This window comes from Ceratotherium simum, chromosome 32 (genome assembly GCF_057802395.1).
Source record: "Ceratotherium simum simum isolate JZ-2026a chromosome 32, ASM5780239v1, whole genome shotgun sequence".
NCBI lineage: Eukaryota > Metazoa > Chordata > Mammalia > Perissodactyla > Rhinocerotidae > Ceratotherium > Ceratotherium simum.
In genome coordinates this window covers 22,178,727-22,206,205 of record NC_141931.1, presented here as the reverse complement: position 1 = coordinate 22,206,205, position 27,479 = coordinate 22,178,727, and the positions used below count along the sequence as shown (strand labels likewise).

Here is a 27,479-nt window from a genome sequence, read left to right as displayed (position 1 = left end):
TCCCACAACACTCAGTGGGAAGGGGTGGGGAGAAGGAGTTCCCTGATCAGATTTGTTTTGAAAACACTGCAGAGATGCCAAGCCCTTTCCCATTCAGGACCTCTGCAGAAACTGTCCTCCTGCTAAAATGCTTTCCAGCCACACCCCTTTCCCCTAGCACACCTCTTCTTCTTCTCCAGATCTTAACATGAACATGCTTCCCCCAGAAAAGCCATTCCTGATTCCCCAGACTCGATTAGGACCTAATGATCAATGCTCTCTCAACCTCCCGCTTTTCTCCTCTGTAGCACTTACCATTGTAATTGCATTCTTAGTGGAGAGTTCGTTATTTCATGTCTGTTGGCTGCTGGCATATAAACTTCACGAGGACGGAAGCCACGGCTTTCTCAGGCCCGTGTCCCCAGCATCTCACACAATACCATACACACGGTGGGCAGTCTAGAGATCTCTGCTGATGTGATGGCTGAATCAGCATGGTAAAGCCTCTGAGAAGTTCTGCAATAGAGCAGCCTGTCTAACTTTGCTTTCATGCACACATTTCCCAGACCTATTGGACCATGGAACACTTTTCTTGAGAAGCAATGGCACTCTGAGGAACCAGATCTATCCATGTCACAAGGGCACACTTTGGGAAATACTGCGCTGTGCTGTACACAGACTGCCCTGAATGAAAAAGTTCTGATGCTCCCTGTAGACCTGTCCCAGAGAGAATTGCATGTTGCTTCTTTATTAGAGATGGAAACGAGTTCAAAATGCAGTCCTCACCGCAATCAGAGAAAATAAAGTGTAAGGCCATCCACCCCAAATCTTCATTCTTGAGTCATATAGATCTTCAGCATCTGGGATTCTTTAAAAGCAGAAGGGCCATCATTTGGTTCCTACAGTCGTGAAGAGAGGGATCTTAAAGGCCTCTTCATCTACAGCTTGTCCAAAGAAGGTGGAATTTTTTAAGAAGTAAAATTAGCATCAGCTGTGAGTTCTAGGCCAGAGCAGGGCCTGACTCACAATTAACATGGAGGAGAAAGGCAGATATTCCAAGTGTGATGGTTAATTTTATGTGTCAACGTGACTGAGCCAAGGGATGTTCAGATAGCCGGTTAGACATTATTTCTGGGTGTGTCTGTGAGGGTGTTTCTGGAAGAGATTTGCATTTGAATTGGTCAGCCAACTAAAGAAGATCTGTCCTTACCAGTGTGGGTGGGCCTCATCCAATCTGTTGAGGGCCTGAATAGAACAAAAAGGTGGAAGACGGGCCAATTCACACTCTGCCTGACCATCTGAGCTGGGGTATGTGTCTTCTCCTGCCCTCAGACATCGGCTCTCCTGGTTCTACGAGCCTTCAACTTGGACAGGAGCTCCCCCACCAGCTTTCCTGGGCCTCCAGCTTGCAGACAGAAGATCGTGGGACTTCTCAGATTCCATAATTGCATGAGCCAATCCCTCATAATAAATCTCTTTAGATGATAGATAGATAGATAGATAGATAGATAGATAGATAGATAGATAGATTAGATAGATAGATTAGATAGATAGATAGATAGATAGATAGATAGATAGATAGATAGAGATAGATAGGTAGATAGATTAGATAGATAGATAGATAGATAGATAGAGATAGGTAGGTAGATAGATAGATAGATAGATAGATAGAGATAGGTAGGTAGATAGATAGATAGATAGATAGATAGAGATAGGTAGGTAGATAGATAGATAGATAGATAGATAGATAGATAGATAGATAGAGATAGGTAGGTAGATAGATAGATAGATAGATAGATAGATAGATAGAGATAGGTAGGTAGGTAGATAGATAGATAGATAGATAGATAGATAGATAGAGATAGGTAGGTAGATAGATAGATAGATAGATAGATAGATAGATAGAGATAGGTAGGTAGATAGATAGATAGATAGATAGATAGATAGATAGATAGATAGAGATAGGTAGGTAGATAGATAGATAGATAGATAGATAGATAGATAGATAGAGATAGATAGGTAGGTAGGTAGGTAGATAGATAGATAGATAGATAGATAGAGATAGGTAGGTAGATAGATAGATAGATAGATAGATAGAGATAGGTAGGTAGGTAGATAGATAGATAGATAGATAGATAGATAGATAGATAGATAGAGATAGGTAGGTAGATAGATAGATAGATAGATAGATAGATAGATAGAGATAGGTAGGTAGATAGATAGATAGATAGATAGATAGATAGAGATAGGTAGGTAGATAGATAGATAGATAGATAGATAGATAGATAGATAGATAGAGATAGGTAGGTAGGTAGGTAGATAGATAGATAGATAGATAGATAGAGATAGGTAGGTAGATAGATAGATAGATAGAGATAGATAGGTAGGTAGGTAGGTAGATAGATACATAGATAGATAGATAGATAGATAGAGATAGGTAGGTAGGTAGGTAGATAGATAGATAGAGATAGATAGATAGATAGATAGATAGATAGATACATAGATAGATAGATGATAGATCGATCCTATTGGTTCTGTTTCTCTGGAGAATCTTGACAAACGCATCAACTGATGAGCATTGCTTGAGGAAACCAAGTACCCACTAAAGGACAAGATCACGGGTACCCGACCCTCCTGCCTGGGAAGATTCACTTACGCACAGGATCTGGAACAAAGCAGAGGGAGCAGGGCTCAGTGGTCAGGCCAGCCTGCAGCAATGTGAAACCAACAGGAACAAGGGCAGAGACCAGGTAGAGGGAGAAGAACCAGAACAAACGACCATTCTGGGCAACGCTTATGAAGTCAGAGCTGGCTGAGGGCCGTGGGCATGCGGGACAACCGCAGCCGGGCCTGGCCCTCAGGGTGGCTCACGTCTTGATCCAGGAGGCGATGACGTCACGTGCAGCAGCAGCAGCTGGAGAAAGAGCAGACGAAAATAAGGAAGGAAGCCGAAAGGACCCCAACAGTGGTAGGAGGACACCCACAAAAGGAGAGCTGTCCAAGGAGGAGTGGTGAGCGGGTCAAAGGTAACACAAAGCTCAGAGAGATGGGCATGCAGAAAGACCTTTGGCACCTTAAATATAGACGTCAGTGACCTTTGGAAAGAGAAGCCTGCTGCCAAGCGTACGAGGGACATTGGGAGGCACTATGGGGGAAGGACAGAGAGGAGGCTGATGTCAACCACTCCATCTACGAGTTTGCAGGGAAAAGAAGAAACGTATGGAGGCCAGAGAGGCAGCAGGTTCAGGTGCAGGTTGTTCTAATCTTGGGGTGAACCTCAACGTTCTCCAGCCAAACGATTACGGACCATAAGGATTCTTGTAGGTCCTGCTATCCTACCCAAAGGCAGGATGGTGGCCGAGCCTAAAACAACGACCTTAAGATTTATTACTAGTAATATTTCAGTCATACTTTAAATCTAGAGTTGCCTGAAAGTGTTCTCTCTATAAAGAGGAAAATAAATGCTAGGAATTGATAACGCAGGTCAGCCAAGAGCCTACCTGAGCATTCCATACTCAGCTCATTCGACAAATATTTCTTGTTGAAATATTTACCAGGAACTATTCTAGGCACCTGGGATACCCCTGTGAACAAAAATAGATAAAAATCACTGCCCTCATGAAGATTACATTCCAGTGGTTTGTGTCATTCAGGGTTCCAAGAGGAAATGGCTGTCACATGGCCCAGAAGAGTGATGACAAGAGGGTTTGTTCACTAAAGGATTAGCTGTAAAAGTGTAGATGAGGGGCTGGGAGAAGAGTTACAGGGGTGACCACTACCTCAGGCCAGAAGGGAGAAGGGAGGGACTGCAGACCGGACCCCAGAGGGAGAGACTCAGAGGGGCAGTGACCTCTAACTGAGGGACCCAGCCTCACTGAGGTGACCTTGCAGGAAGGGAGCCAGCCAGAAGAGTAAACCCCTTGACCTCACCCTCCTTGCCCCCACCTGGAAGCCAGGAGGCAAGAGAGCCCACTGATCAGTTCGTACAGGTCAGCCTTCTGCGGCAGAGAGGAGGGGGGAGAAGGTGGAGAATGCTCTGGAGGGGCAAACAGAAGCCATGCGGTGCATGGTTATTTCAATCCATCTTCCGTATGGCTTAAATTCTGGGACGTCTGCAAGTTTAGGAAGTACGGGGAGGAGAGAAGGCTGGCTGTGTACGGAAGGGACCCAGGGAGCTGAGTAGGGGATTCACACAAAATAGCCCTTTCTCTCCTGTACAAACGTGATCACATGGAAACCCTCCTACCTCGCTGAGGAGTTCTCTCCTAATCCATTCTCGTGCAAAGAACTCTGGACTAGGAGTCACAGCATCTGGATTTTAGTCAGTTCTTTCATCTTACAAGCACAGAAATCTATTTCTCACAGCTCTGGAGGCTAGTAGTCTGAAATCAAGGTGTCGCAGGGCCGCATCCCACCAAAGGGTGTAGAGGAGGATCCGTCCTTGCCTCTTCCAGCTTCTGGTGGCTCGTGGTGCTGCTTGGCTCGGGGGCAGCAGAACTTGCCTCTCTCTTCACATGGCCTTCTTCTCTGTGTTTCGGTGTCTGTGTATCTCAAATCCGCCTCTCCTTTCCCTTATGGGGATGTCAGTCATTAGATTTAGGGTCCACCCTAAACATAGAATGATCTCATCTTAAGATCCATAGCTTGATTGTATCTGCAAAGACCTTACTTCCAAATAGGTCACATTTACAGATAGGACTTGGACCTATCTTTTTGGGGGACAAAATTCAACCCACTACACTAGCTATGTGGCCCTGAGCTATTGCTTAATTCTTCTGAGCCTCAATTTTCTCACCCTTGAAACATGGAACCCCAAGTTGAAGGGTTGCCATAGAGGTTTAAAAAAGATTAGGGTCATATGCTATGACATGGATGAACCGTGAGGACATTATACTAAGTGAAATAAGCCAGTCACAAAAGGACCAATACCGCCCAATTCCACTTATATGAGATATCCAGAGGAGTCAAATTCATAGAAACAGAAAGTAGAATGGTGGTTGTCAGGGGCTAGGGAGGGCACAAAGGGGGGTTATTGTTTAATGGGTACAGAGTTTCAGTTTTGCAAGATGAAAAAGTTCTGGAGATCTGTTTCACAATAATGTGAATATACTTAACACTACTGAACTGTACACTTATAAATGGTTAAGATGGTAAATTTTATGTTATGTGTCTTTTACCGAAATAAAAAAATGCATAAAGAAAAAAAAGATTAGGTGATTGAACTGAAAGCCTTTCGTAAACTGTAAAGCACTAAACACATGGAAGATTTTATGACAGGCATAGCCCCAGTCATAGAGCAGCGTCTGCTCTATGGTAGGTGCGCAATGAATGTTCATTGAGTGAGTGAATAATCTCCATTATCATTCTTATTATTCAGAGTGGGAGAAAAAAGGCCATTAGAGAGAGGAAAAGAAGCAACAGAACCTCGCCCTGGCGAACAGATACAGGACTTTCGGAAACAGGACTCCTTGCTCACCCAAATCTGTGCCAGCTGAAGGAGCACTGTCCCCTGTGTAATAAAGTGTTGGAGGCAAGGCCGCCTCCTAACAGAGGCTCCTTTGAATTCGTGTAGCCACAGCTTCTGCCCCACCACCTTTCCTGCAGGGACAAGGGGTAGAAAGTAGGAGGGATTCTGAGACACCAAGAAAGAAAGGCAGGAGCTGGGGAGACGGCTGATGCTCACGCAACCTCGCGCCAGTTCTGGATGGCCCGGCTGCATTTTGAACCATGTCTGGAGAGACCCTCAGGAAGATCTTAGGACGATCTCAGAACAGAGCAACCAGAATCCAGAATTTACTGTCTTCTCCACACCAGCACTCAGCACAGCTCAAGATGGATAACTAGCACACTAGGGTTTCCCTCCTCGAAGAGAAGCGTTGACTCTATCTAGTACCTCCAGGCCCTCCCTCGCAGCCCATCACTTTCTCACCCACTTTGGCATTGCCACAAGGATGTGGGGACACAGTCATGCCTGGGTATTTTTTTTAGTTTGCATGAGGCATCTCTGGCATCGAATCACTATAAACATGAACTTATGTTGTCTTTCCTGATGAAAAGATTCCTTAAAAATTGCAAAATCCTTGCTATTTTTGTTTGCTTTGAGAAATATCTGTTATTTTGGGCATCCACAGGCACCCAGCTGCTCTGGATTTCCCTCAGCAGCACCCTCTGAGAGTCTTCTCTTGTCAAGGCATCTGCGTTTCCAGGACTTGAAGTACAAAGAGCCAGATCACACATCCCACTTGTGTGAAGTTACAAGGAGCAGATGCGGAATTTGCATGAAGCCTAAGCCAGGAGTGAATTTGTTTGAACTCCTAACCCTCTGATTGTACAAACACTAGCAAAAGGAGAGCCTGGGTAGGCATCACAATCCAGATAAAAGGCTGCCCACACATTCACATGCACCAAAACCCACACCCACGCTGCGAAGAATCTGCCAGACTCCAACCACGCCCGAGGACGAGGAAGCCCATGACTGTTACACTAAGAGGACGATATTCGGGAGTTTAGCAAGGACGAAGGCTTGGGCACCCACACCTGTGCCTTAACCTTCTGGACCTTTTTTACCCTCATCTGGACCTTTTGTAAGAGTCACAGAACACATCACACATCTACCATCGGATGCAGTGGAGAAAGAATTTACGGACATCTCTGAAAAACTTTAAGATCTTGGTTGGAAAAATTTCTCGCTGTGTTTCAAGGGGGGCAGCTGAGGAGGGAGGAGTTTTAGGAAGTAAAGAGACGAAAGTGGCCCGTGCTACAGCAGTCGCCCGTGTCCCAGGATCTGAATGGTACGTATAGGTATTTTCCTCTGACACTGCGACATATGGCCTGGAAGTCTGCAAAGCCTTCTCAGGTGTCCCAGAGGAGCTGGAAGCCCGGCCTTACCCCAACATGGAGCTCCAGGCTGCGAGAGGATGTCAGCCCAAGAGCAAAACCCCAGTAGAAACCTGGGATCCAGCCCTCATCCCTCATGCAAATTTGCCTTAAAATTCACCCAAAACCACAGGGGTGATTACTTTGCACCACAGACAGGCCCTAGACCAAGAAGCCCCTCTGAGGATGGGTGGAGTAGAAGCTACATTTGGCCTCAAAGGAAGAACTGTCCTTTCATAAACGGAGCTGGCATGGCGGGAAGTCCGTGGATGAAGGCCCAGCTGGCTCTGGGGAACAAGGAGGGAATGTCTGTGCCCCAGGCACCGCCCGGCAAGCAGTCTGAGGGGCCGCCTTTGTGTCAGGCCTCCGCACTGGGCCCCGCTCCCACCCCCAGCAGAGCAGGGCTGACCAAGTGCCAGAGACCAGTAGGAGCCAAAAGGAAAAGACTGTTCGGGACCTTGACCCAACCGACCTCACAGCGGAAATGCCCTCTCTCCATTTTGACACAAAAGATGAATCCAGGGCTCTGCCTGACACAGCGTGTCCAACCTCAGAGAGAGAGAAAGAAAGGAGGCAGGAAAGATGGATAGCAAAAGGGAAATATGCGAAGAATAACTTTTGTTTTCCCCAACTGGTTTAGAAAGGGGGTGGTTGGGACCAACCAACCCCTTGACTGGAGAGAAGAGTAATGCCGATGGCCGTCGCTCAGCTTAAGAGAGGAAATTGCTGACATCTGAGCCAGAAAAGGACCCCACTGAAACAAAGGCGGGGTATCAGTTGCAAAGGAAACAGCCTGGAGGCCCCATCAGAGGGGAGAGAAGGCCTGGAGAAGCCAAACAGAGGGGTGGAGGGTCAAGGCCGAAACCAAGCCAGGGCAGCTGAGCTGACCTGACCCGGGGCCCGGCAGGGGTTTGGGGAGGAGGCAGCCAGCCAAGAGCAAGCAACAAGATCCAGGATGGGGACGGGCTTCTCTCAGTGGGTGCCTGGGCCCCACCCCACAAAGACAGAAGGAAAGAGCCCCATGGGGAGTTGGAAAGAGCCAGTGGCAGGGGAGGGCTGAACTGTCCTGGCAAAGCCTGTGCCAGATGCTGGAATTCACCCGCCAGGCACAGTGTCCCTGTTTAGGGAAAGCCACCCTACGGCGTGTTAGCAGTGGAAAGCTAATAGTGGCTCCTTGTTCTCAGGAATGCTGCGAAATAACCTGAACGGGATGTTGTTTGCTGAGAAGCCGACTTCCTAGTTTGGTGGTATAAAATGTGTTTGCAGGTTCAGCCATGTTGTCGCAAATGACAAGATTTCCTTCTTTTAAGGCTCAATAACACGCTAAGAGAAATAAGCCGGACACAGAAGGAGAAATACTACATGACCCACTTATAGGAGGAACCTAAAGGGTCAGACTCAGCAGCAGAGAGTGGAACGGCAGTTGCGGGGGCTGTGTTTGTGGTGATGGAGGAGGTGATGGCTGTGTTTGTGGCATTGACCGTGGTGATGGCTTCACAGGCGTATACTCATCTCCAAGCTCACCAAGTTGTAAACATTAAATACGTACAGCTTTTTGTGTGTCAATCATACCTCAGTAAAGTGATTTTTTTTTTTTTAATGTGTGTACACTTCAGGGGAGGCCTCTAAGGCCCTGCAGACCTGACAGTTCTCTGAGAGAAATGCTGCTATTTTCTCCGCCTGGGTTTAGATGACACCTTGCGGGAACCATTGGTTATTCTTTTGGTTTGAATGTGGGTGTTTATTGTTGTGGTTGTGTTTTGTGAGTTGTTTGTTCTCACTGGGGGAAGGATGTGGGGAAAGATTCTCACCTTCTACCTGAGGAGAAGCTGTGAAAGCCACACACTGGCCGACCTGCTCAACAAGTGCTGTAATGTTGTCCAAGATGGAAGGACTTGGAAAGGGCTGGGTTTGGACCATGGAATCCTGTTGGAGGCTGCTGGGCACGACCACTCCCCCATGAGTAAGGGGTGGGCATTCCTGTAGTCCATCACCTCGAAAGAGGCCCATCCTGGAGTGAGGAAATGAGCAGGAGGGTAGATTGGAGAAATAGCTTCCTCCCTTTGGATCCTGCAAGGTGAAAGTTGGGCCTAGACTTCAAGGTTGGGATCCGTTCAAGTTGGTTCCTGCCTCATAGAACCTCACAGGCAAGGAGGTCTAGGCCTGTGGGCTATGAGTGCAGTTCATTTATTCAGCAAATATCTATTCAACACCTACCCTGTACCAGTCACTGTCCTGAAGTTACCCTCTGTTGTTAAAATCTCTTAAAAATAAAGTCTTGCCAAAGTTACAACCTGACCTGAGTTGTCACTTTGGGGGAGGGGCAAGGGAAGAGTCCACACCCACCTTGGGTGGAAGCCCAAGGGAATTCTCTGTTCCAGAAACTGTGAGAGACTCTCCCACAGGAAGAAGAGGGAGCCCTGGGCAGCAGCGGCTGAGACACTCCTCAGAGTTCTGCACAGGGCCCAGGGGCAGGGTGAGCAACAGCCAGCACAGATTTGCAGGACATGTCGGCATCCTTGGAAAGCACTGGAAATGTTCAGAAGGAGACCCTAGGAGAAAAGTTCTAATAAAGCAAGATAAAAACGCAGCCACATTGCAGGGTAGGTATGAACGTATACGAGGCCTCATCCACTGGTGATGTTTGGGGTTATACCAGTAGCAATAAGGAAAGTGATAATCCATTTCAGAAGGAATATGAGAGGCGGAGAGCAGTACAGTCAAGCACACACACACAAACTTGCTCTGCTCTGACCAAAGTTCACAAGATCTGAAATTTTTTATCAGGATCAGTCACAAATACATCTACAAGTCTTGGACTCTGAAAATAGGAAAGGGATCTGTGGGGGACCCAGATTATAATTTGCATTGGGCCCCTTTGTGCCAGTCACTTCTGCTGAGGAAGTTTGTCTGGGTAGGACCACATGAAGGAAAGGAAGTGACAGACACCATTACAGTGTAACCAGATGGCTGAGCACTCTGGGGCAAACCAAGCCACGGTCCTATTTTCGTCTGACATATGTTCTTCTGTTTTCTTCTGGAGTATGAGTCTTATGGTCATGACCTCACATGTGCAGGGGTGTGCTGTCTATATTTTTCTGTAACATCATTTCTGTCTTGATAGCAGAAATTAATCTAGTCACTTCCAGGCAACCCAAGTCAGTTTAATGACTTCCTAGTCATTCTGAGTCAGGCAGATCAGGGTTTTCCGTCTCCTGCTTTTCCCCAGAGGGGAAGTCTTCGGCCAGCAGATGTAGTAGTGAGAGAAGGGGCCACCCTCTGTCCTACTGGCCTCTGCAGAGATGTCACTTGCTCTAGCAGAGATGACGTCTCTCCAGGGCTGTGACCTCGTTGGGCTTTTCTAGAAAATCAAGATGCAAGTCCTTTCTGTCTGAGATCCTCCCAACCTATCTGGAATTTCTTTTTTTATCCTATGTGTTGAATTTTTAAAGAATTGTGGTGAAATACATGTAACACAAAATTACCATCTTAGCCTTTTTTTTTTTTTTTGGTGAGGAAGATTAGCCCTGAGCTAACATCTGTGCCCATCTTCCTCTACTTTTTCATATGTGGGACGCCTGCCACATGCAAGGCTGGATAAGCAGTGTGTATGCCCGGGCCCAGGATCCAAACCTGCGAACCCCGGGCCGCTGAAGCAGAGCATGCAAACTTAACCACTATGCCACCAGGCCAGCCCCCCATCTTAACCATTTTTAAGTGTACAGTTCAGTGTCATTAAGTACTCTCACAATGTTGAGCAACCATCACCACCATCCATCTCCAGAACTTTTTCACCTTCCCAAACTGAAACTCTGTCCCCATTAAACAATAACTCCCCCGTCCCCCTCTTCCCCCAGCCCCTGATAACCACCATTCTTTCTGTCTCTATGGGTTGGACTACTCCAAGCACCTCATATAAATGCAAGTATACAGTATTTGTCTTTTTGTGATGGCTTACTTAACTTAGCATAATGTCTTCAGGTTCATCCATTATGTAGCCTGTGTCAGAATTTCCTTCCTTTTTAAGGCTGAATACTATTCTATGGTATGTATATACCACATTTGGTTTATGCATTTATCTGTAGGTGGACACTTGGGTTGCTTCCAATAATTTTGGCTATTGTGAATAATGCTGCTGTGAACATGGGTGTACAAATATCTCTTCAAGTCCTTGCTTGCAATTCTTTTGGATAAATACTCAGAAGTGCAATTGCTGGATGATGTGGTAGTTCTACGTTTAATTATTTGAGGAACCTCCATACTGTTTTTCACAGCGGCTGCACGATTTTACATTCCCACAGTGCACAAGGGTTCCAATTTCTCCACATACTCACCAACACTTGTTACTTTCTAGTGTTTTGATGGTAGCCATCCTAATGGGTGTGAGGTGGTATCTTATTGTGGTCCTATCTTGAATTTTAAAAAATTTATTTCCAATCCCCTCCAGACTCCCCCAGGGAAAGCCCTGTTCAGGGTATCCACACCAGAGTCTCACTCTATTCTCTGCTGTCTAGACATCATTTTTATGTCTTTTTTTATGGGAAACATAACTGTGGCATCATTGTGATTCTTCCCAACTCTTGTTTATTTGGCAGAGCTTCCTGATGTTGGGCAGCAGCTAGAATGGGTGGGATAAGATGTTGACTCATTCCACCCTTAGGCAGCCAGGTGGGGCCTGAGGTGGACAGTCACCCCGGGTGGGTGGCCAGTGGCATTGCCCGGTATACTCTGCAAATACAGTATCACCATATTTTCTACGTGAGCCACAAAATGGAAACGTCTGGGAAGCTCTGCCTTGCGGTATAACCTTCGTTTGCCGAGTTCTTTGGGCTTGGCCTCTTAGCATTCAACGTCAGACTTCTGGAACTGCTCTTGCAACTGAAATGGGCCTGGGCTTTTAAGTCATGAATGATGATGAGTTTAAATGTTATTTGAGACTCAATCGACTGCCTGGTTGTCTCTGGGTTATTCTGTGATGCCCCTTTGCTGCAGCACATGAATGTCCCCAAGGCAACCAAAGGCAGTGGCCTCCATGAGGTAGAGGTCGGGCAACAAGGGCAACCTCACTGACTGTCTCCTCCTTCTATCTGCCACTCGGGAAAGGCGTCATCACCCTCCCAGAGGCTGAGAGGTGTGTCTTCTGACTCTGAGGCCCCGCCCTTCCAAGCCCAGAAGCTGCCTCCATGGGCACTGCTGCCAAACTGTGATGGCTGGTTTCCCAGAAGAAGAAAATAAAAAGAGAAAAGCACTCCGGGTGCCATTGAGAGATCAGAAAGGAGAAATATGTCTCTCCATGGCAGAGGGACATTTGGCAGGAGGGGAAGTGTTTCTTAGGCAGCTCTAGTCCCACCTGGCTCCCGCCGACAGACAACGCGCACTGTGTGGGGTCAGCTGTGCGTCCTCTCCATGTCCCAGTTTCCTCTGCAGAACAGGCACTAACCATACTACAGTGTGTGTTGTGGAAATGGATGAATAATCAGGGCCTCCCACAGAGGACAAAGCCCAAAATTGCGAAGTCAGGAGCCGTGATGAATACTTAGCACTGGAAGGGGAAGAGACGGGCTCAAATCCTGAGTTTCAGGGTTGGCTGCATAAGCACGCTTAAAGGAAGGGTCTGTCCTTGAAGACACTTCTGACAAGAGGACGGGGCAGCCCGAGCGTAGCAGGTTTCTGTGATTCATAAAAAGCCTCTCTCCCTTTCATGCCAAGTTCCCAGGGATGTCCGTTAAGAATGAATTAAGCCCTTTGCTCTCTTTAGGCTGACTCAAAATCCTAAAATGGTGTATCTGGAAGGGTCTTCCCACATCTGCTGGTTTAATGGTCTGCAAGGTTTGAAGAAAGGGTTCTCCTGATTTCAACAAGCAAATTTTAGATAGAACCCAATCTACCTGCCAGACAAGAGTGGAGCTGTCAGGCGAGGTGGGGGCTACCTGCTTGGGCCTCTCAGCACCATCTTCTTGCAATCCACAGTCCCAAGGCCCCTCCTCAGAACCCCTAGGGCTTCTCATGACACAGTTGGAAGACATCCTGAAAAAAAGTCTCTCCTCTAGAGCCAGCCCCATGGCATAGTGGTTAAGTTCAGCGTGTTCTGCATCAGCGGCCCAGGTTTGCAGGTTCAGATCCCTGGTGCGGACCTACCTACACCAATAGTCAGCCATGCTGTGGTGGCGTCTCACGTACAAAATAGAGGAAGATTGGCAAAGATGTTAGCTCAGGGCTAATCTTCCTCAAGCAAAAAACAAGGAAGATTGGCAACAGATGTTGGCTCAGGGCTAATCTTCCTCAGCAAAAATATACATAAAAAATTTTATAAAAAAGATTCTCTCTTCAACCAAACTCTGCTCAGTCTCCCTGAATTCTTTTTCCACCAGGCCTCGACTTTTGGACTCCATGTTTTCTGTGCATTGTCCAGTTTTAGCAAGAAACTTGCTAATTTGGTTTAGCTAGAATCCCCCATCCTCCATATCTGATCACCCTCAATATCTAATCAGGTTCCTGGTCCTCCACCACCCCCAGGTGATGTGTGATCACCCCGGCCTGTCTTCAGCAAGAATCCTGTTAGGTCAGTTCATCTCTGATGTTTCCTTTTAGTCATTTTCCATCCACAGACCCCCTCCCTGCTCCTTGGCTATCAATTCCCACTTGCCCATGCTGTCATCAGAATTGAGCCTGGTTCTATACGGAGGTCTCTTTCCCCTACTGCAATAGTACTGAATAAAATTTGTTTTTATTGCTTTAACTACTGTCCAGCTCTGATTTTCCAAGCTAATCCCAATTAGCTTAACACTCATTTGATAGATGAGTAGACATGTCTAGAGAGGTGAGATTACTGGAACCTGGATGTCTTGATTCCAGGTCCAGTTCATTCCCTTTACACCATGCTGAGAATAGTGGAAGCCATTGATAACGGTGTGATGGAAGTGATGGTGGGGAGGCAGGGGGAAGACAGACAGAATGCAAAAGATGGATATGAGCAACATTTTTGCAAAAACAATATCAAGGGAGCACATCTGCCTGAAGGAGGTCAGAGGCAGTTCCTTCATACATAAAAGACGGCACAAAAAAAAGAAAGAGACCCCTTTCCCATGAGTTGGGGAGAAGGGAGATGATGCTATGTTCTATTTAGATCCCTTGGGCAAGAAGACCACATCTCTTGTGTTACAAAGGGGCACAAATTACTGAGATCGCCTAATTACTGAAATAGGCATTTTGTAAAATGCCTGTTTCTTAAATCAATGACAATCTAACCTCAAAGTTATTTGGGTCTTTCTCTGGAGTTTTTGCTAATCGATCTGTGAACTGTCTGGAATGATTAAACAATATTGTAAAGTTGTAGTAATTCTTGATTTCCCCTTTCATCCTCTGCCGATCCCATCTCTGCCACATTTCCCTTAGTTGTTATGAATGCAGAGGAAGTTTTTAAAATACCTGAAAAACTGTCTGTTCTACCAGATTGCATGTACATACACAATGCAAGGCATCCAGTGAGTATTTTAATCTTTCTGGAGTAAATTCAACCATATCAACAGGTGATTTCTAAGTCTGCTCCAAGGTCACACCCTTTCTCTTTAAAACACCTGAGAGAGCAGAGGAACTGTGTTTCTGCAAAACAATTTGGCAACAAGTACCAGAGGCCTTCAAGTATGTTCCTATCCTTTGTCTTGTGACTCTGCTTCTAGGAATTTGCCCTAGAGAAATATCAGAGATGTGCAGGGAGATTTATGCAAAAGGTTTGTTCATCGTGGTATTATGTACGATATTAAAAATTAGGAACAATTGAATTGTCTGTGAAAAGAGATTGGTTAAATAAATTATGGTAAAGCTATATGATAAAATAGCACGATGCTATCAAAGTCATTTGCAGAGTATTCAGTGTCATGGAAATATTTATAATTTATTAGGGGAAAAAGCAGGCAGTAAAACATCACACTGTATTATTCCAAGTTTATGTTATAAAATATACACATTTAGAAAACACGTGTAACTTAGATATAAACTGAGACCTCTCTACTCCTCAAGATCTAGTGATTATTGGTTTGGTCCCTCTTCACCAATTCCGTGGATTGTGGAATTCAGAGCTTTCTCTGAGATCCCTGCAATTTCAAGCAGGCGGGTGAGGGAGGAGACACTTACATGTTATTGTGGCTACACCATGTTGACCCAGATGTGAAACTCAGCCTGTCTTTAATTTATACACACGTACGATTACGCACAGACACCCACATGCAGAGAGCCGTGCACACAATAGCACAAAGCACTGGGCGGGGTAGGCGGGAGGAGGGATGGAGGACACGAAAGGAGGAGTTTATATTTCAGCTTGTAACTCACTCTAAATTGCACCTTACTCTTTCGTTCATTACATGCCTTTGAATTTTCCAATGCATTCAGCTTATTCAAATTCAGTTTATGCAAATAAATAAACATGTAAATTAAAAAATATAAAAGCCTTACAGCAGCAGGGGGTAGGAGAGCAATGGTTTGACACATGTAAATCTGGGCATGCCAAGGTGCCCTGGGAGCAGTACAGGGGCTACTGTTGTGTAGACATCCCTGGATTAATCATAACTAATGTTTGGCATGTTTAGACCAACAGGAAAAAAAAAAACTCATTTTAGCCCAGGTGACAGAGCTCTCACTGCCCATTTCCAACATAATGTTCCAACATTAAGAATGGAATGGATTACATTCAAAAATAGAAATAAAATTCTGGTCCAAACAAACTAATGAAAGAGATTTGTCACCAACATACTGATATGAAAGAAGAGAACAGAGGTGCTTTTTATTACACGTAAGATAGGTCTTCAAAACACCACATACACTTTAAGAGAATAAAATCAGAAGATCTGAGAGGGGATTGAAATCCTCTTGTCTGTTCCTGACGTATGTTTCAGCACTTTCTTATCAAAATATCAGTTTCTCTGTGAAAGAGAAAAGAGTTAAAGGCAGCTGTCCCCTGTACACAGCCTGTCTCAGTCTGCTCAGGCTGCCATAGCAAAATACCCCAGGCAGGGTGGCTTAAACCACAGAGATTTATTATCTCACAGTCTGGAAGCTGGAAGTTGGAGACCAGGGTGCAGGCATGATCCGGTTCTTGGTAAGGGCCCTCTCCCTAGCTTGCGGACGCCACCTTCTCACTATGTCCCACATGGCACAGAGCAAGTTCTGGTTTCTCTTCTTCGTCTTCTAAGAGTACTAATCCCATCATGGTGGCCCCACCCCCATGACCGTATCTAAACCCAATTACCTCCCAAAGTCCCCATCTCTACATACCATCACGCTGGGGGTCAGGGCTTTAACAGATGAATTGCAAGGGGACACAATTTAGTGCATAGCACAACCCCCAGCCCTTCTTCTTGTGGAGGCCCATGATATCAGTGTTCTACCCACAGTCTGTGATCACAGGGTCCCTCATTCGGAGAACGCAGGTGCTGTGTCTTGCCTTTTCTCTCTGAACAGATGCTGTCTTTGGATTTGATTTACTAACTCTCTGACTTCACCCACTAAATCGTCCTTTACATTTCTTTCCTGTCATCCACAGCTGGTCGATACAACCAGTGAGACAGAATTCAAAAGGGGCCCCATCATCTTTAAAATAATTTAGAAACGCATCCAAATAGCGCAGTCTGTCATTTCGCTTGGTTAGGGCACCCTCGTGTGTCTCTAAAGGGAACTACCGTTTAAGTTCTTGGAAAAAGCATCAACACGTTGAATCAATAATCCATAATAATTTTTTGTCTTCACTTACATTGAGCACCTGCTGTAGCTGAAGCATCAAGGGAAAATACAAAGATAATTAGAACATGGATCTCGCCCTCAAGAAACTCGCGGTTGAGTAGGGGAAATCAGACATGCAGAAGGAAACTCGAAAGAAGAGGTAGAAAGTGACAAATGCCCTTAGTGGCTACAGAGAAAGTGCTATGAAAGGTTGGAAGAAGGCAAAATTAATTCCAGCTGAGGGCATCTGAAAGGCTTCACGGCAGATGTGACATTGACATGGTCCTTGAAGGCTGGGTATGGTTTAGGGCCAATCATTCATTCGTTCGCTCATGAAGTATTGTAAGTTGTGGTCAAATAAAGCCATTGAGGCAGAAACATGCAGGACCTATGGAAAGAAGAGTAAGGAGTTTCATGTCACTGGAGCATGGATTTGTGAAGGGTAATGATGTGAGTTAAGATCAAATGAACTTGGCTTCTCTGGGTGATATAGTGGGAGCCAGAGAAGGTTTTTGAGCAGAGAAGAGATGCTCGTTGATTCTTTGATTTATTCAATGGTCTCATTCAACAAATGTGAGGGTGCCTATCTGTGCCAGGAACAGTGGCGAGAAAAACACACATGGGCCCTGCTCTCACAGAGCTTGTAGCAGAGTCAGGGAGAGATGATAAAGAAACACATACGCAAATAAATACCTGATTAAAGATTATGATAAGGCAGATGAACAAGAAGAACAAGATCCTACAAGAGAATAAGGAGGGGCTGGGACTTAATTGAAATGGGGGGTCAGAGAAGTCCTCTTTGAGACAACAACATTAGAACTGAGACCCGAAGGATACACGGGAGACGGCCAGGTAAATATTTGGGAAATGAACTTGCCATGCTCATACAAAGGCCCTGAAGAAGGAAGGAGTTTGCTGAGCTCGAGGGACTGGAAAGAGGCGGGTGTGACTGGAGGGTAGGAGCAAGAGAGGAGGGTGGCAGGAGGTGGCACAGAGGGAGACAGGCACTAGTCTGTGCTGGTCTTATAAGTCATGGCAATGAACCTGCGTTTTAAGGGCCATGGAGAGCTGGGGAGAACTCGACCGCATCTACAATTTATAAACATCCCTCTGCTACAGTGTGAAGAATGCACCCAAAGCGGGTACGGGCAGCTCTGGGACACCAGTTATGAGGCTTCTGCAGTTGTCAGGGGACAGCGGTGGCTGCACCAAAGCAGCTGTCAATGGGGATGAAGAGAAGGGTTCCCAGAAGCCTATTCTGGCCCCAGTATGGATTTCAAGGCGAAAGGCTAGAGGCAGGGAGGCCAAATTTGAAGGCCATTGCAATAGCCTTAATGGGGCATGGGGGTGAAGCATGAGAGGGAAGGATGGTCAGTATGTTGTTTGGAAAAACCTCACCCAAACTCCTCAAGTGGGGAACCCCAAGTCTAGGGGGAAGTCAGGGTGAGAAAGGCGTTCAAGGAGACATGAGAGCTTTGAGCCTATGCAGGAATAAAGGGTAGATGTGGGATCGAGTGGGGGCAGAGGATGACTTTGGATTGGGACCTCTCAACTTTGGGGAGCAAGGACGACACCCAACTAGAGATATCCAGGAAGGAGTGAGAAATGAGGCCAGATGCAGTGGTTTAACTAGATTGTGGGTCTCTAACTTCTGGTCACACTAAGTTTCACTTGGGGAATAGGAGAACAGATACCCCTATGGGGGGTGAGGGGTGCCGTGGAAGGACTGTGACGTGTGAGGGTATCACTGGGGGAGGGGGGTGTTGAGACGAGAAAGACAACATAAAGGCACCCAGTGTCCAAGGCAGCTCGACTAAGAGAGGAACAGAAATGCAAATAGAAGTTACCTGAAATAACTCCTATCTATTTTGAAATTGTATCACATTATGTTATATAAAAAAATAGCTAACCATTTACTGAGTTTCCCAAGCTCCTATTACACATACAGGTACATACATACATTACATACATCTCATTCAACATAACAAACGTTTACAGAGAGCCTGCCATATGCCAGGCACTGGGGTAAACTTTTTACATTTATTCACTCACTTGTGAGGAAGTGTTGTCATCACCATTTCACCTGCAAAGAAATGGAGGCAGAGAGGTTAAGCAAAATGCTCAAGTCCACACAGCAAGTCAGTGGTGAAGCCAGCATGTGAACCCAGGCTGTTTGGCCCCCACCAGACTCATCAACAGCGTTCTATACCACCTGTCATGTAGAATAATCATAAGAACTTTGGCCTACAGATAATTTGCTCAGGCCAAAATACTTAGAGTCATCCTTTTTTTTTTTAATTTTTTTTCCCCTTTTTCTCCCCAAAGCCCCAGCAGATAGTTGTATGTCACAGTTGCACATCCTTCTAGTTGCTGTATGTGGGACGCAGCCTCAGCATGGCCGGAGAAGCGGTGCGTCAGTGCTCGCCCTAGATTGAAACCCCGGCCGCCAGTAGCGGAGCGCACGCACTTAACCGCTAAGCCACGGGGCCGGCCCTGGAGTCATCCTTGACTCCCTCCTTGTCTCACACCCACACCCCACTCATCAGCACATCCTGTCCACTGTAGCTTCAAAATATAAATAGGTGTACACAGACTCGATTGCTTGCTCCCCACCCCCACCATCACCGTTGTCCTGTCCAACTTGAGTGGATTAGCGCCATTTCCTCCCGCTCATCTCCTGGCTTCTGCTCTTTGCTACCTATAGTTCATTCTCAACTCAGCATCCAGGGGAATCATTTGAACATATGAGTCAAGTTGTGTCACTCACTCCCCTGCTAAAAACCTCCTGTGGCTCCTCACACTGAGCCAGCCCTCTGAGTGTGAGGATTTAGTTTTGTTCACCGCCTAGATCAGTACCTGGTGCCTAGATCAGCACAAGATATGCTCAACAAATATTTTTTGAATGGATGAAAGTATTATTTCCCCCATTTTACAGATTAGGAAACAGGCTCAGAGGCAACTCACTACAGTCATCAAACTAGTTACCTAGTAACTTACCAAGAACTAAACCCGCCCCATCCCTTCCTCCCAGCAACCAAGGAGGAAATCATCCCTCCTCTGTCCAGTCAGGCACATCCTCCACTTCCCCCTCCCCACTGCCACCCCCTTAACTCTCCGCTGAGGTTCTCTGGAATATTCAGGCAGTAGATCATTTGCAGAGCGGAATGTTCCATTTGGCGGAAGGTTAACCTCTTCCATGCCAGGATGTGCACTCCTTTTTCCCTTCTTCTTGAAGTATCGAAACACAATTTAACCTTCCGTTCTGTGGGGGGATCATAATTATGGTGAGGTGTGGTGCAAACGCAGAGGCTGTGGAAGACAGGAACCAGTGGATCCCGCCCCTGCGGTGGCTCTGCGACTTGTTGTTCGGAGGCTGGCTTGCTCTGTGGTCTCTTGTCCTTTCCTCATCGAGGGACCTTGAACGGTGATGAGCTGCATGGCTCTGTGGCCTCCACATGGCGGTCTTTGTCTAGCATCCTTTATTGGATCAAACGTTCAACATTCCTCTCCCAAGTGACTCCTTGCTCTCTATCGAGGCCACTATTAGGATCCTTTAACTTGGCAAGCTCATTATCTATAGTTATCTATAGTCATGACCATGAAACACAGGCTTCTTCATCAGCTTACATCACTCTTCTACCTCCCCTACCTGAAGTTACTGAGTTCCTTTGGTTTAAGGTATATGAGCAAACTCAAGAATTTGTGCTAAGTGGGGATAAAAGGAAGTTAATTTCACCCATGTACCCCCACTCCCACCCCATTTAATTTCTAAATTAATTTTCACCCAACTTGAGGCATGGGTCCCTGTGGAGAAGTTTTAGGTTTGCAAAAAGCATTTGGATAATGACTGGTGGATGAGAAATAAAATATAATAAAACTGGAACATAGAAAAGCATCTGCAGCTGTTTCTGTTTATGGCTGTTTGACCCTCATATGACTTTTTTGGGGGGAGGGGGGACAGATGTGGGAAGAATGAGGGCGGAGAATCAGCCGGATGCCAGAGGATCTCTGCTGAAACTCAGCTCCCCTTTCACACTGTACCTCTGAACCGTGTCATTACACGCCTGTCTCAGAAGGGTCTGAAATCAATAATCAGAAGAAGTTCAAACACCACTCCATAAGCAGCTGAAAATCTGCCCTTCACTTTCTTTCTCTGCACCCTGAGGACTTCTAAGTCTTCCTTCATTCCTACATCAAGCTGGAGACACCAGGCTCCCTGGAATAGCCTTTTATTCTGCATTATTTCTGCAACGTTCTGCCAAGCATCCGTGGGTCTTTAGAGGAACTGTGAAAAGGTAGCAAAGACACATCTGTACAGCAAAGACATGTGGCCCAGGGAAGGAGCACATAAATCAAAGCCAGAGAGAAGCCTGCTAGCAACCGGGAAATCAAATTGTGTCAAGGAGAGGGCCCGTGTGGAAAAATAGATTAGAAGGGCAGTGAACAAGAGAGAAGAGACAAGCAGACCCTATCAAAATTAATGAGGCAGAGGAGGCCTGCAGAAACAGCCCGAATGAAAAGACTCTCACACTGCTTAAGGATGGACAAGTGTTCCAGCAAGCGATAGCGACTCCCTCTTGGATAATGCGATAGCCGTCCATCTCCACGTCCCTCTTTGTGTGTTTCGCCACTCTCAAACCGGGGCTACAGGCTCTGAAAGAAATGCGGGGAGGAGACATGAAAGGGATGGGAGAGCTGGCACAGGAATTTAGATGAGCACAGAAACCTCCATCGCAGCCCCATCCTTCAGCTGACCTCCAGTGCCCAGTCCCAACTTTGTAACCAGGGTGCTGAGAGGGAGCGGGGCTGGCAAAACCTCTCTGAACTGGGATAATGATACCTGCCTCACAAGTTATCCTGAGACGGCAGAAGTAAAGCCAAGTGCAAACACTGGCACAGAGCCGGGGCTTCTTCAAGAGTGACTATTATTATTACTAAATAAAATTTAGAAGCAGGTGTCTCTGAAACTGTCCGTTTTCATCTGCAACTTTCAGGCTCTGAATGCCGTTCTAGTTTCTTCTTTTTCTCAAAACCCTATATTCCAGTTCTCTCTCCTCTACTCCAACTCCTATGTTGGGATGGAGCGGTCTCTGCTTCTCTCAACCAAATCTCCTGTCCTCCTGGTGAAACTAATCTTAGTCTGAAGGTGAGAAATGTCCTCTGCTGGTGGACTTTGGTCCACGATGGTGATGATTCTGATCAGACTTTTTGATCCTGCATGACCTGCAGCCTCTGGTGGCATGCTCTGCCTCTTCTGCATTTGGCATGACTAAGAGGAAAGATACAAATCCCAATGCACAAATGTGGGTATTTTAGAAATTTAACTTCATTTTATTTATGAGCTTAATTTCTATTTTAAACCCTCATTCTGCCTGACAGCAGAAACTTGCTCTAAGCCAATTTGGAATTCTATCCATGATCCCTGAGTAATAAGCATAAGTTAGTTTATAACACCAAGGCTCTGTGCTTGGGCAGGTGTGGTAGTCATTAGGTAGTCATTGCTCAAAAAGATTTTGGCTCCCTCCTTCCAAACATAAGGGAGTGTTGTACTTCCCCACACACCTGAAGGTGGCCACGTGACTTGCTCCAGCAAATGAAACTTGAGAGCAAGTGACATTTCCAGAAGGAAGCTTTAAGTGCCAGTTTATGCTTTTCCCCATTCTTTTTTTTTTCCCTCTGCCACAGAGACTGGCAACTTTCCAGAGAGGCTGCTCCATCAGCTCCCTGGGCAAGTTCAGTGCTGACTTGACACAAAGCTTTCTGCTGATTTGCAGTAGCCCTGTAGTGTGAGTGAGAAATGGGGCTTTGTTGTGTGAGCCACTTAGACTAGTTTTTGCTGTTGTTGTTGTTGTTACCTGGGCATATGCTAGCCTACCTGAAGGGTACAGGTGATGTCACCCATCCAGGATGTCCTCATTCCCACCTTGTCTTCCACTTGTCAATCCTCACTTGCTGAGTCATCCTCTGTTCCCCACCTCAGGGCCTCTTGGGGTCCAGACCTCTCTCAGAGGACAGGGACCAGTCTGTTGTCACAGCATCATGCTGGGCCCTGGGAAATTCTCTGAGGTGTTCAAGCCCACCTGTCCAGACATCCTGTGCCATCTGGAGCCTCGTGACCCCCTGAAGTTCTACCAAGGAAAAGGAGAAGCCTGCCTCTGCCCTCGCTGGGGCTTCCCACCATTCCCACTTCTTCTCCAGGAGGACTTGGCCCCTCCCTCTCCCAAATCCCACAACAGTTAGCCTCTTCTGGCTTTTCCTACCAGTCCTACTTGCCCTATCCTGGCCCCCAATCCTGGAGGACCTTAATCTGGCCTCAGGCTGGAGGCCTTGTTGTGACTCCTCTGTGACCCCCAAATCTATTATGCCTGTTTGCTGCTCTTTCCAGCCCTCAAGTGCTGGGCTTTTAAAACCCAAAAGCCAAGAATTGCACCTGTGACTGTAAGATGGTGAGGCCGAGACCATTCCTTCCATGTGTCCCACAAATCTCCAGACTTTGGGAATTGAACCAATACAGGAAGCAGTTAACCAGCAAATGACAATGAGGATAGTCGCATCATACTGAGGCTTTCAGCCGCAGGATATGCCCTGTCCCACCCGTGCCAGCCGTTTACATCCTGAAAAGGGCCTCCCTTGCCCTCCTGGGTGCATCTGAAAAACCCAAGAGATACATGTCGATCCCACGGGTTCTCAGTAAGAGAGGACACAAAGCATTCAAAAGTCAACGCCTGCGTGGGACACCGGCTGACCTGTGATCACCTGCGAGGCCTGGGCGGGTTTCCCGGGGATGGGGTGAAGCACTTCGCAAAGCAATTTGTAATAAAGTGGCATCCACCACTCACGCCAGTCGCCACCTGACGACACTCATGTTTCTAACCTAGGCGAGCCACCACATTCTCGGTGTTGGTGCAGAAAGGAACAAGTGAATCCGCTCCTCGCCTCCCTTAAACTCTTTATCCGGCCTTGCCAAGGCAAACAAACCGCCGAGCGGGCCTGCAGGTTTGGACTCTGCGTCCTGCCCCCAGGCCCCACCCCTTCGAAGCCTCAGGGGCCCAGGGGCGGGGCAGGGGCGGTGCAGGGAGCCCGGGGTCGGCGGGGGTGGGGGGGGGCGGGGCGTAAGGCGAGGGGGCGGGGCTTATGGGGGGCGGAGCCGTGGAGGTGGGGGCGTCATGGGGCGCGGGCAAGCTCGGGGGCGGGGCGTTAGGGGCTGGGACTGGTGGATCAGGGGGCGGGGCTCCAGGGTCTAGGGGCGGGGCGCGGGGGGCGCCGGGGGCGGGGCGCAGGGAGGGGCGGGAGCAACAGGGGGCGCGGGAGAGCTCGGGGGCGGGGCGCCGGGGGCCGAGGGGCGGGGCGGCGGGAGAGGGGTCCGGCCCGGGAGAGGAGTCCGATCGCGGCCTGGGCCTGGGAGTCGCGACCCGGTTCCGCCCGCGGCCGGGGGCGGTCTGAGCGCAGCGGCCGGCTCGCACCAGCGGCCCTCGAGTGTCCGGCCTCCGGGACGCGTCTCCGCTGCCATGGCCGCCGCCGCGGGCTTGCGGGCCTTCGGGGCGAAGGGGCCCAGCTGGCTCGGGCGCGGCCCGTGGGCTCCGCTCGTCGCCGGCCTCTGCAGCCGCGGGCTGGCCGGGGCCGGGCGGCCGGAGCCGGGGTCCCGACCCACCAGCGTGCGGCAGCAGGACGGCATCAGGTGAGCGCGGGGCCGCGGCGCCCTGCCCCCGGAGCGGCCCGCGGGCGAGCGGCGCCGTCCCCAGTGCGGGCGGACGGCGGGACCGGGAGGACAGACGCGCACAGGGGCCGGGCCACGGCGCCCGCCACCCCACGCGGGGCCACCGCTCCGTCACTGCCCAGTCCGGCGGCGGGGACGTCCGCGGATGCGGGGTTTGCAGAGGCCCCCAGCCCGGGCAGGGTAGCGTTGGGGACCCTGCAGGACACACACGGGGGACTTTAAGTCGGACTGTCCCCGACGGCCCCAGCACATCCTCCACCCCTTAAGGCAGCTGAGCCGAGTGGTTGGACTTGGGGGCTCAGTGTGGGCCCCTCTGCAGGTGGCCCCACCGCTGCTGTGGCCTTTGAGGCAGCCCTTCGGGAAAGGTTCTGTGCCTCGCACGAACCTGACCTGGCTCAGGGCCGGGTTAGGCTGAGCCAAGCTGCTCCTTGGCCCGCACCCCCAGGGCCACGTGGGGGCGGGTCAATAATAGGATGCAGGACACACCGTCCTGAGCTCTGCCCTTTGGCTCAACGAGCCTAAATCCCTTTAAAAAAACATACCGGTGCACAGACTGGAAACTGGAGGATGAAGTAGCAGAGGTTGAAGGGCCACTAGTCCCATCCAGGCCTCACGTGACGTTTGCCGGGCCAGGGCAAGGAGGCCTGCGTCACATGGCTAAGTACTTGAAAGTTAGGAATCCGGCTAACTGCTAAACATGTTTTCTCCTCCCCTGACAAGTAGATCTTCCTAAGACCTGGAAGGCCATGTTTGAATTTACAATCCTCATGCCCCTAGGAGCTCCCCAGAAGCTGTGGAAAGCCAGCTGCTGGCCTGAAGCTTTTATCTTTTCTTCCCACCCTGCCCTCACCCCCTCCCACCTCTCCACCCCTCCTGCTGCTGCTCTGCCAGGGGCTTGGCACCCAGGTCTGCAGGCACCCCATCCAGCGTGCCCATATTCTCTCTGTCCCTTCAGCCCCTGTAGACAGCTGCTCTTGGCACCCCATGGTCCTGGGGGTGCCCACTGCAGAGCCTGGGAATTCCAGGGTCTCGGGTAACTACAGCGGGGTTTGGAAGGGGGTGGTGATTTCCAGGTGGGCACACCCATCATCCCAGTGGGCTCCTTGCTCACCTAGAGGGGCACAGCTGGAAGAAGGTCCTAGCAGGGTGCTCTAAAATGCAGGGCCCAGGGGCCGGCCCGGTGGCGCAAGCGGTTAAGTGCGCACGCTCTGCTGAGGCGGCCCGGAGCCGGTTGGGATCCCAGGTGGGCACCGACGCACCGCTTGGCAAGCCATGCTGTGGCGGCCTCCCATATAAAGTGGAGGAAGATGGGCATGGATGTTAGCCCAGGGCCAGTCTTCCTCAGCAAAAAGGGAAGGATTGGCAGATGTTAGCTCAGGGCCGATCTTCTTCACACCCACACACAAAATAAAATAAATTAAAATGCAGGGCCCAGGTAGGGGTCCTTCTTGCCCATTTTCAAGGGCTGTTCTGCTTTTGCAAATCTGTCAGAAGCCTGACTTCTGGCTTGGCAGCCGGTTGACAAAAGAAGGCCCGGTTGAGTTCTCTGGAGTTAAACATGAATCAGAAAGGGAGATGATGGAAACAATCTATCATAAATGCTGGGAATCATTTTGTAGGTAGGAAATCCCCAAATCCAGCAATAAAGCAGAACAATGTTGGGTGCTAAGTAGGTGAGCTTGAATAGCTCGGTCATGCTTCGAGTGTCCCTTTTCAAAGCTGTTTCTCAGCAATGCTGCTGTCGTGTAGTGAGGGCCAGCTATGAACTGGGTACTTGGTGGACACTGCATGTTCTTTACCCCCAACCCTTACAACAGTCTGCGACATAGATGATGTTATCCCACTTTATGGTGGAGAAGCAAGTTCAGAGAGGTGACAGTCTGTTCAAGGCCACACAGCCAGTAGGTGGGAATGCCAGGAGTCAGAGAAGGGTCCCTCTGCCTCCAACCTGCCTCCCACTCTGCTGTGCCAACTCAGTGTACTCACCACGTAGGTTTCAAAGAGATGGCAAAAAAACATGATGAGATGAAAAATCACGGGCGTTGGTAGAATTGGCTGTGAAAAATAGAAATGCTCTTTTTGGTCATTAATACAGTCAGCAGATACCCATTGAGTGTCTCCTCTGTGAACATGGTGATGCCTTGCCTCCTGGATCTTCTGGTAATTTCCAATAATAGGAGATCTTCAGACAGCTCATCAGGGCATCTACAGCGCCCATCTCTTGCCTTGTAAATGGAAACGTTCCACTTTTATCACATGCCCTGGCGGTGACCTCACTCTCTAAGAGATTCCATCTAACGAGTGTGCTGTTGGTGAAGCTCTAGGTGCAAGGCATCACGGGTTTTGAAGCAAGAGTGCCATTAGGAGAATTCAGACTGGTGACATTTTTTGGAGGTATTATCAACCCGGTGTGATGACCAGTTGAATAAGGAAGAGAGAGGAATAGAGGATGGCTTTCAGTGTCTGGCTTGGGCATCTGAGTGACAGCACTGAAATAAAGGAGAGAGGAGGGGGCAAGTTTGGGAGCTTTGGGAGCTGGGGGGGTGCCCAAGGGACACGTCAGTGGAGAAGCCCGGGAGGCATTTGAATGAACTGGCAGGGCTGGAGCTCAGGAGAGAGGACTGACGTAGGGCAAAGATTGCAAGTCATCAGCACAGAGGTAGTAGTTGACGCCAAGGCCAAGGCGAAGCTACCGAGGCAGAGTGTATGGAACAAGAAGAGGGCAAAAGAGGGAGCCCCGAGGATCGCTGGCATTAGGGCTTAGCAGAAGGCTAGGAGAAGTCGAGAAGGACCGGCCAAACAAGTACCAAATAACCGGGAGAGCAGGAATATGCTTCCAGAAGGACAGCCTGATCCAAGTGGCCACTGGATTTGGTTCTGGCAAATAGGAGATGGTGAGGACAGTTTTAGAGGAGTGGCAGGAACAGAAGCCTGGTGACACCGCGTTGAAAAGTGAACTCAGCAATCTAGAACACTCTGACAGGGGGTGTAATGCACAAGCCAAAGGATTAAGGGGACACATCTGAACAGACACTGCCATGCAGCAATGGCATTTGGGGGCTGGCATCTTTTTACCCAATTTTGCCTGAGGCCTTAGAATTTAATTTAAGCATTTGTCACGGATGGGATGGCAGCTTTTTAGGTTTGCTACCACAAGCACACTCATTATTTTACTGGAAAGATTATCAGCAGT

At 48.4% G+C, this 27,479-nt stretch overlaps 1 protein-coding gene and 1 long non-coding RNA gene across 2 annotated transcripts in view; one reads left to right on the top strand and one right to left on the bottom strand.

The window, feature by feature from the left end:
- Window positions 1-15,317: 15,317 nt before the first annotated feature.
- On the bottom strand, window positions 15,318-24,877 carry LOC147912983 (uncharacterized). Its single transcript, XR_015549366.1, has 4 exons — window positions 24,829-24,877; window positions 21,099-21,222; window positions 18,622-18,652; window positions 15,318-16,957 (listed from the first exon to the last, which is right to left on the bottom strand). It is a non-coding gene; the product is annotated as an uncharacterized LOC147912983 (long non-coding RNA).
- ECHDC3 (enoyl-CoA hydratase domain containing 3) overlaps window positions 23,975-27,479 on the top strand; it is a 24,082-nt gene continuing 20,577 nt past the window's right edge. The window contains exon 1 of the mRNA XM_087420831.1: window positions 23,975-24,247. Within this exon, the coding sequence (XP_087276957.1) occupies window positions 24,078-24,247 (170 nt within the window). The 5' untranslated portion in view covers window positions 23,975-24,077. The remainder of the gene's footprint in view (window positions 24,248-27,479) is intronic.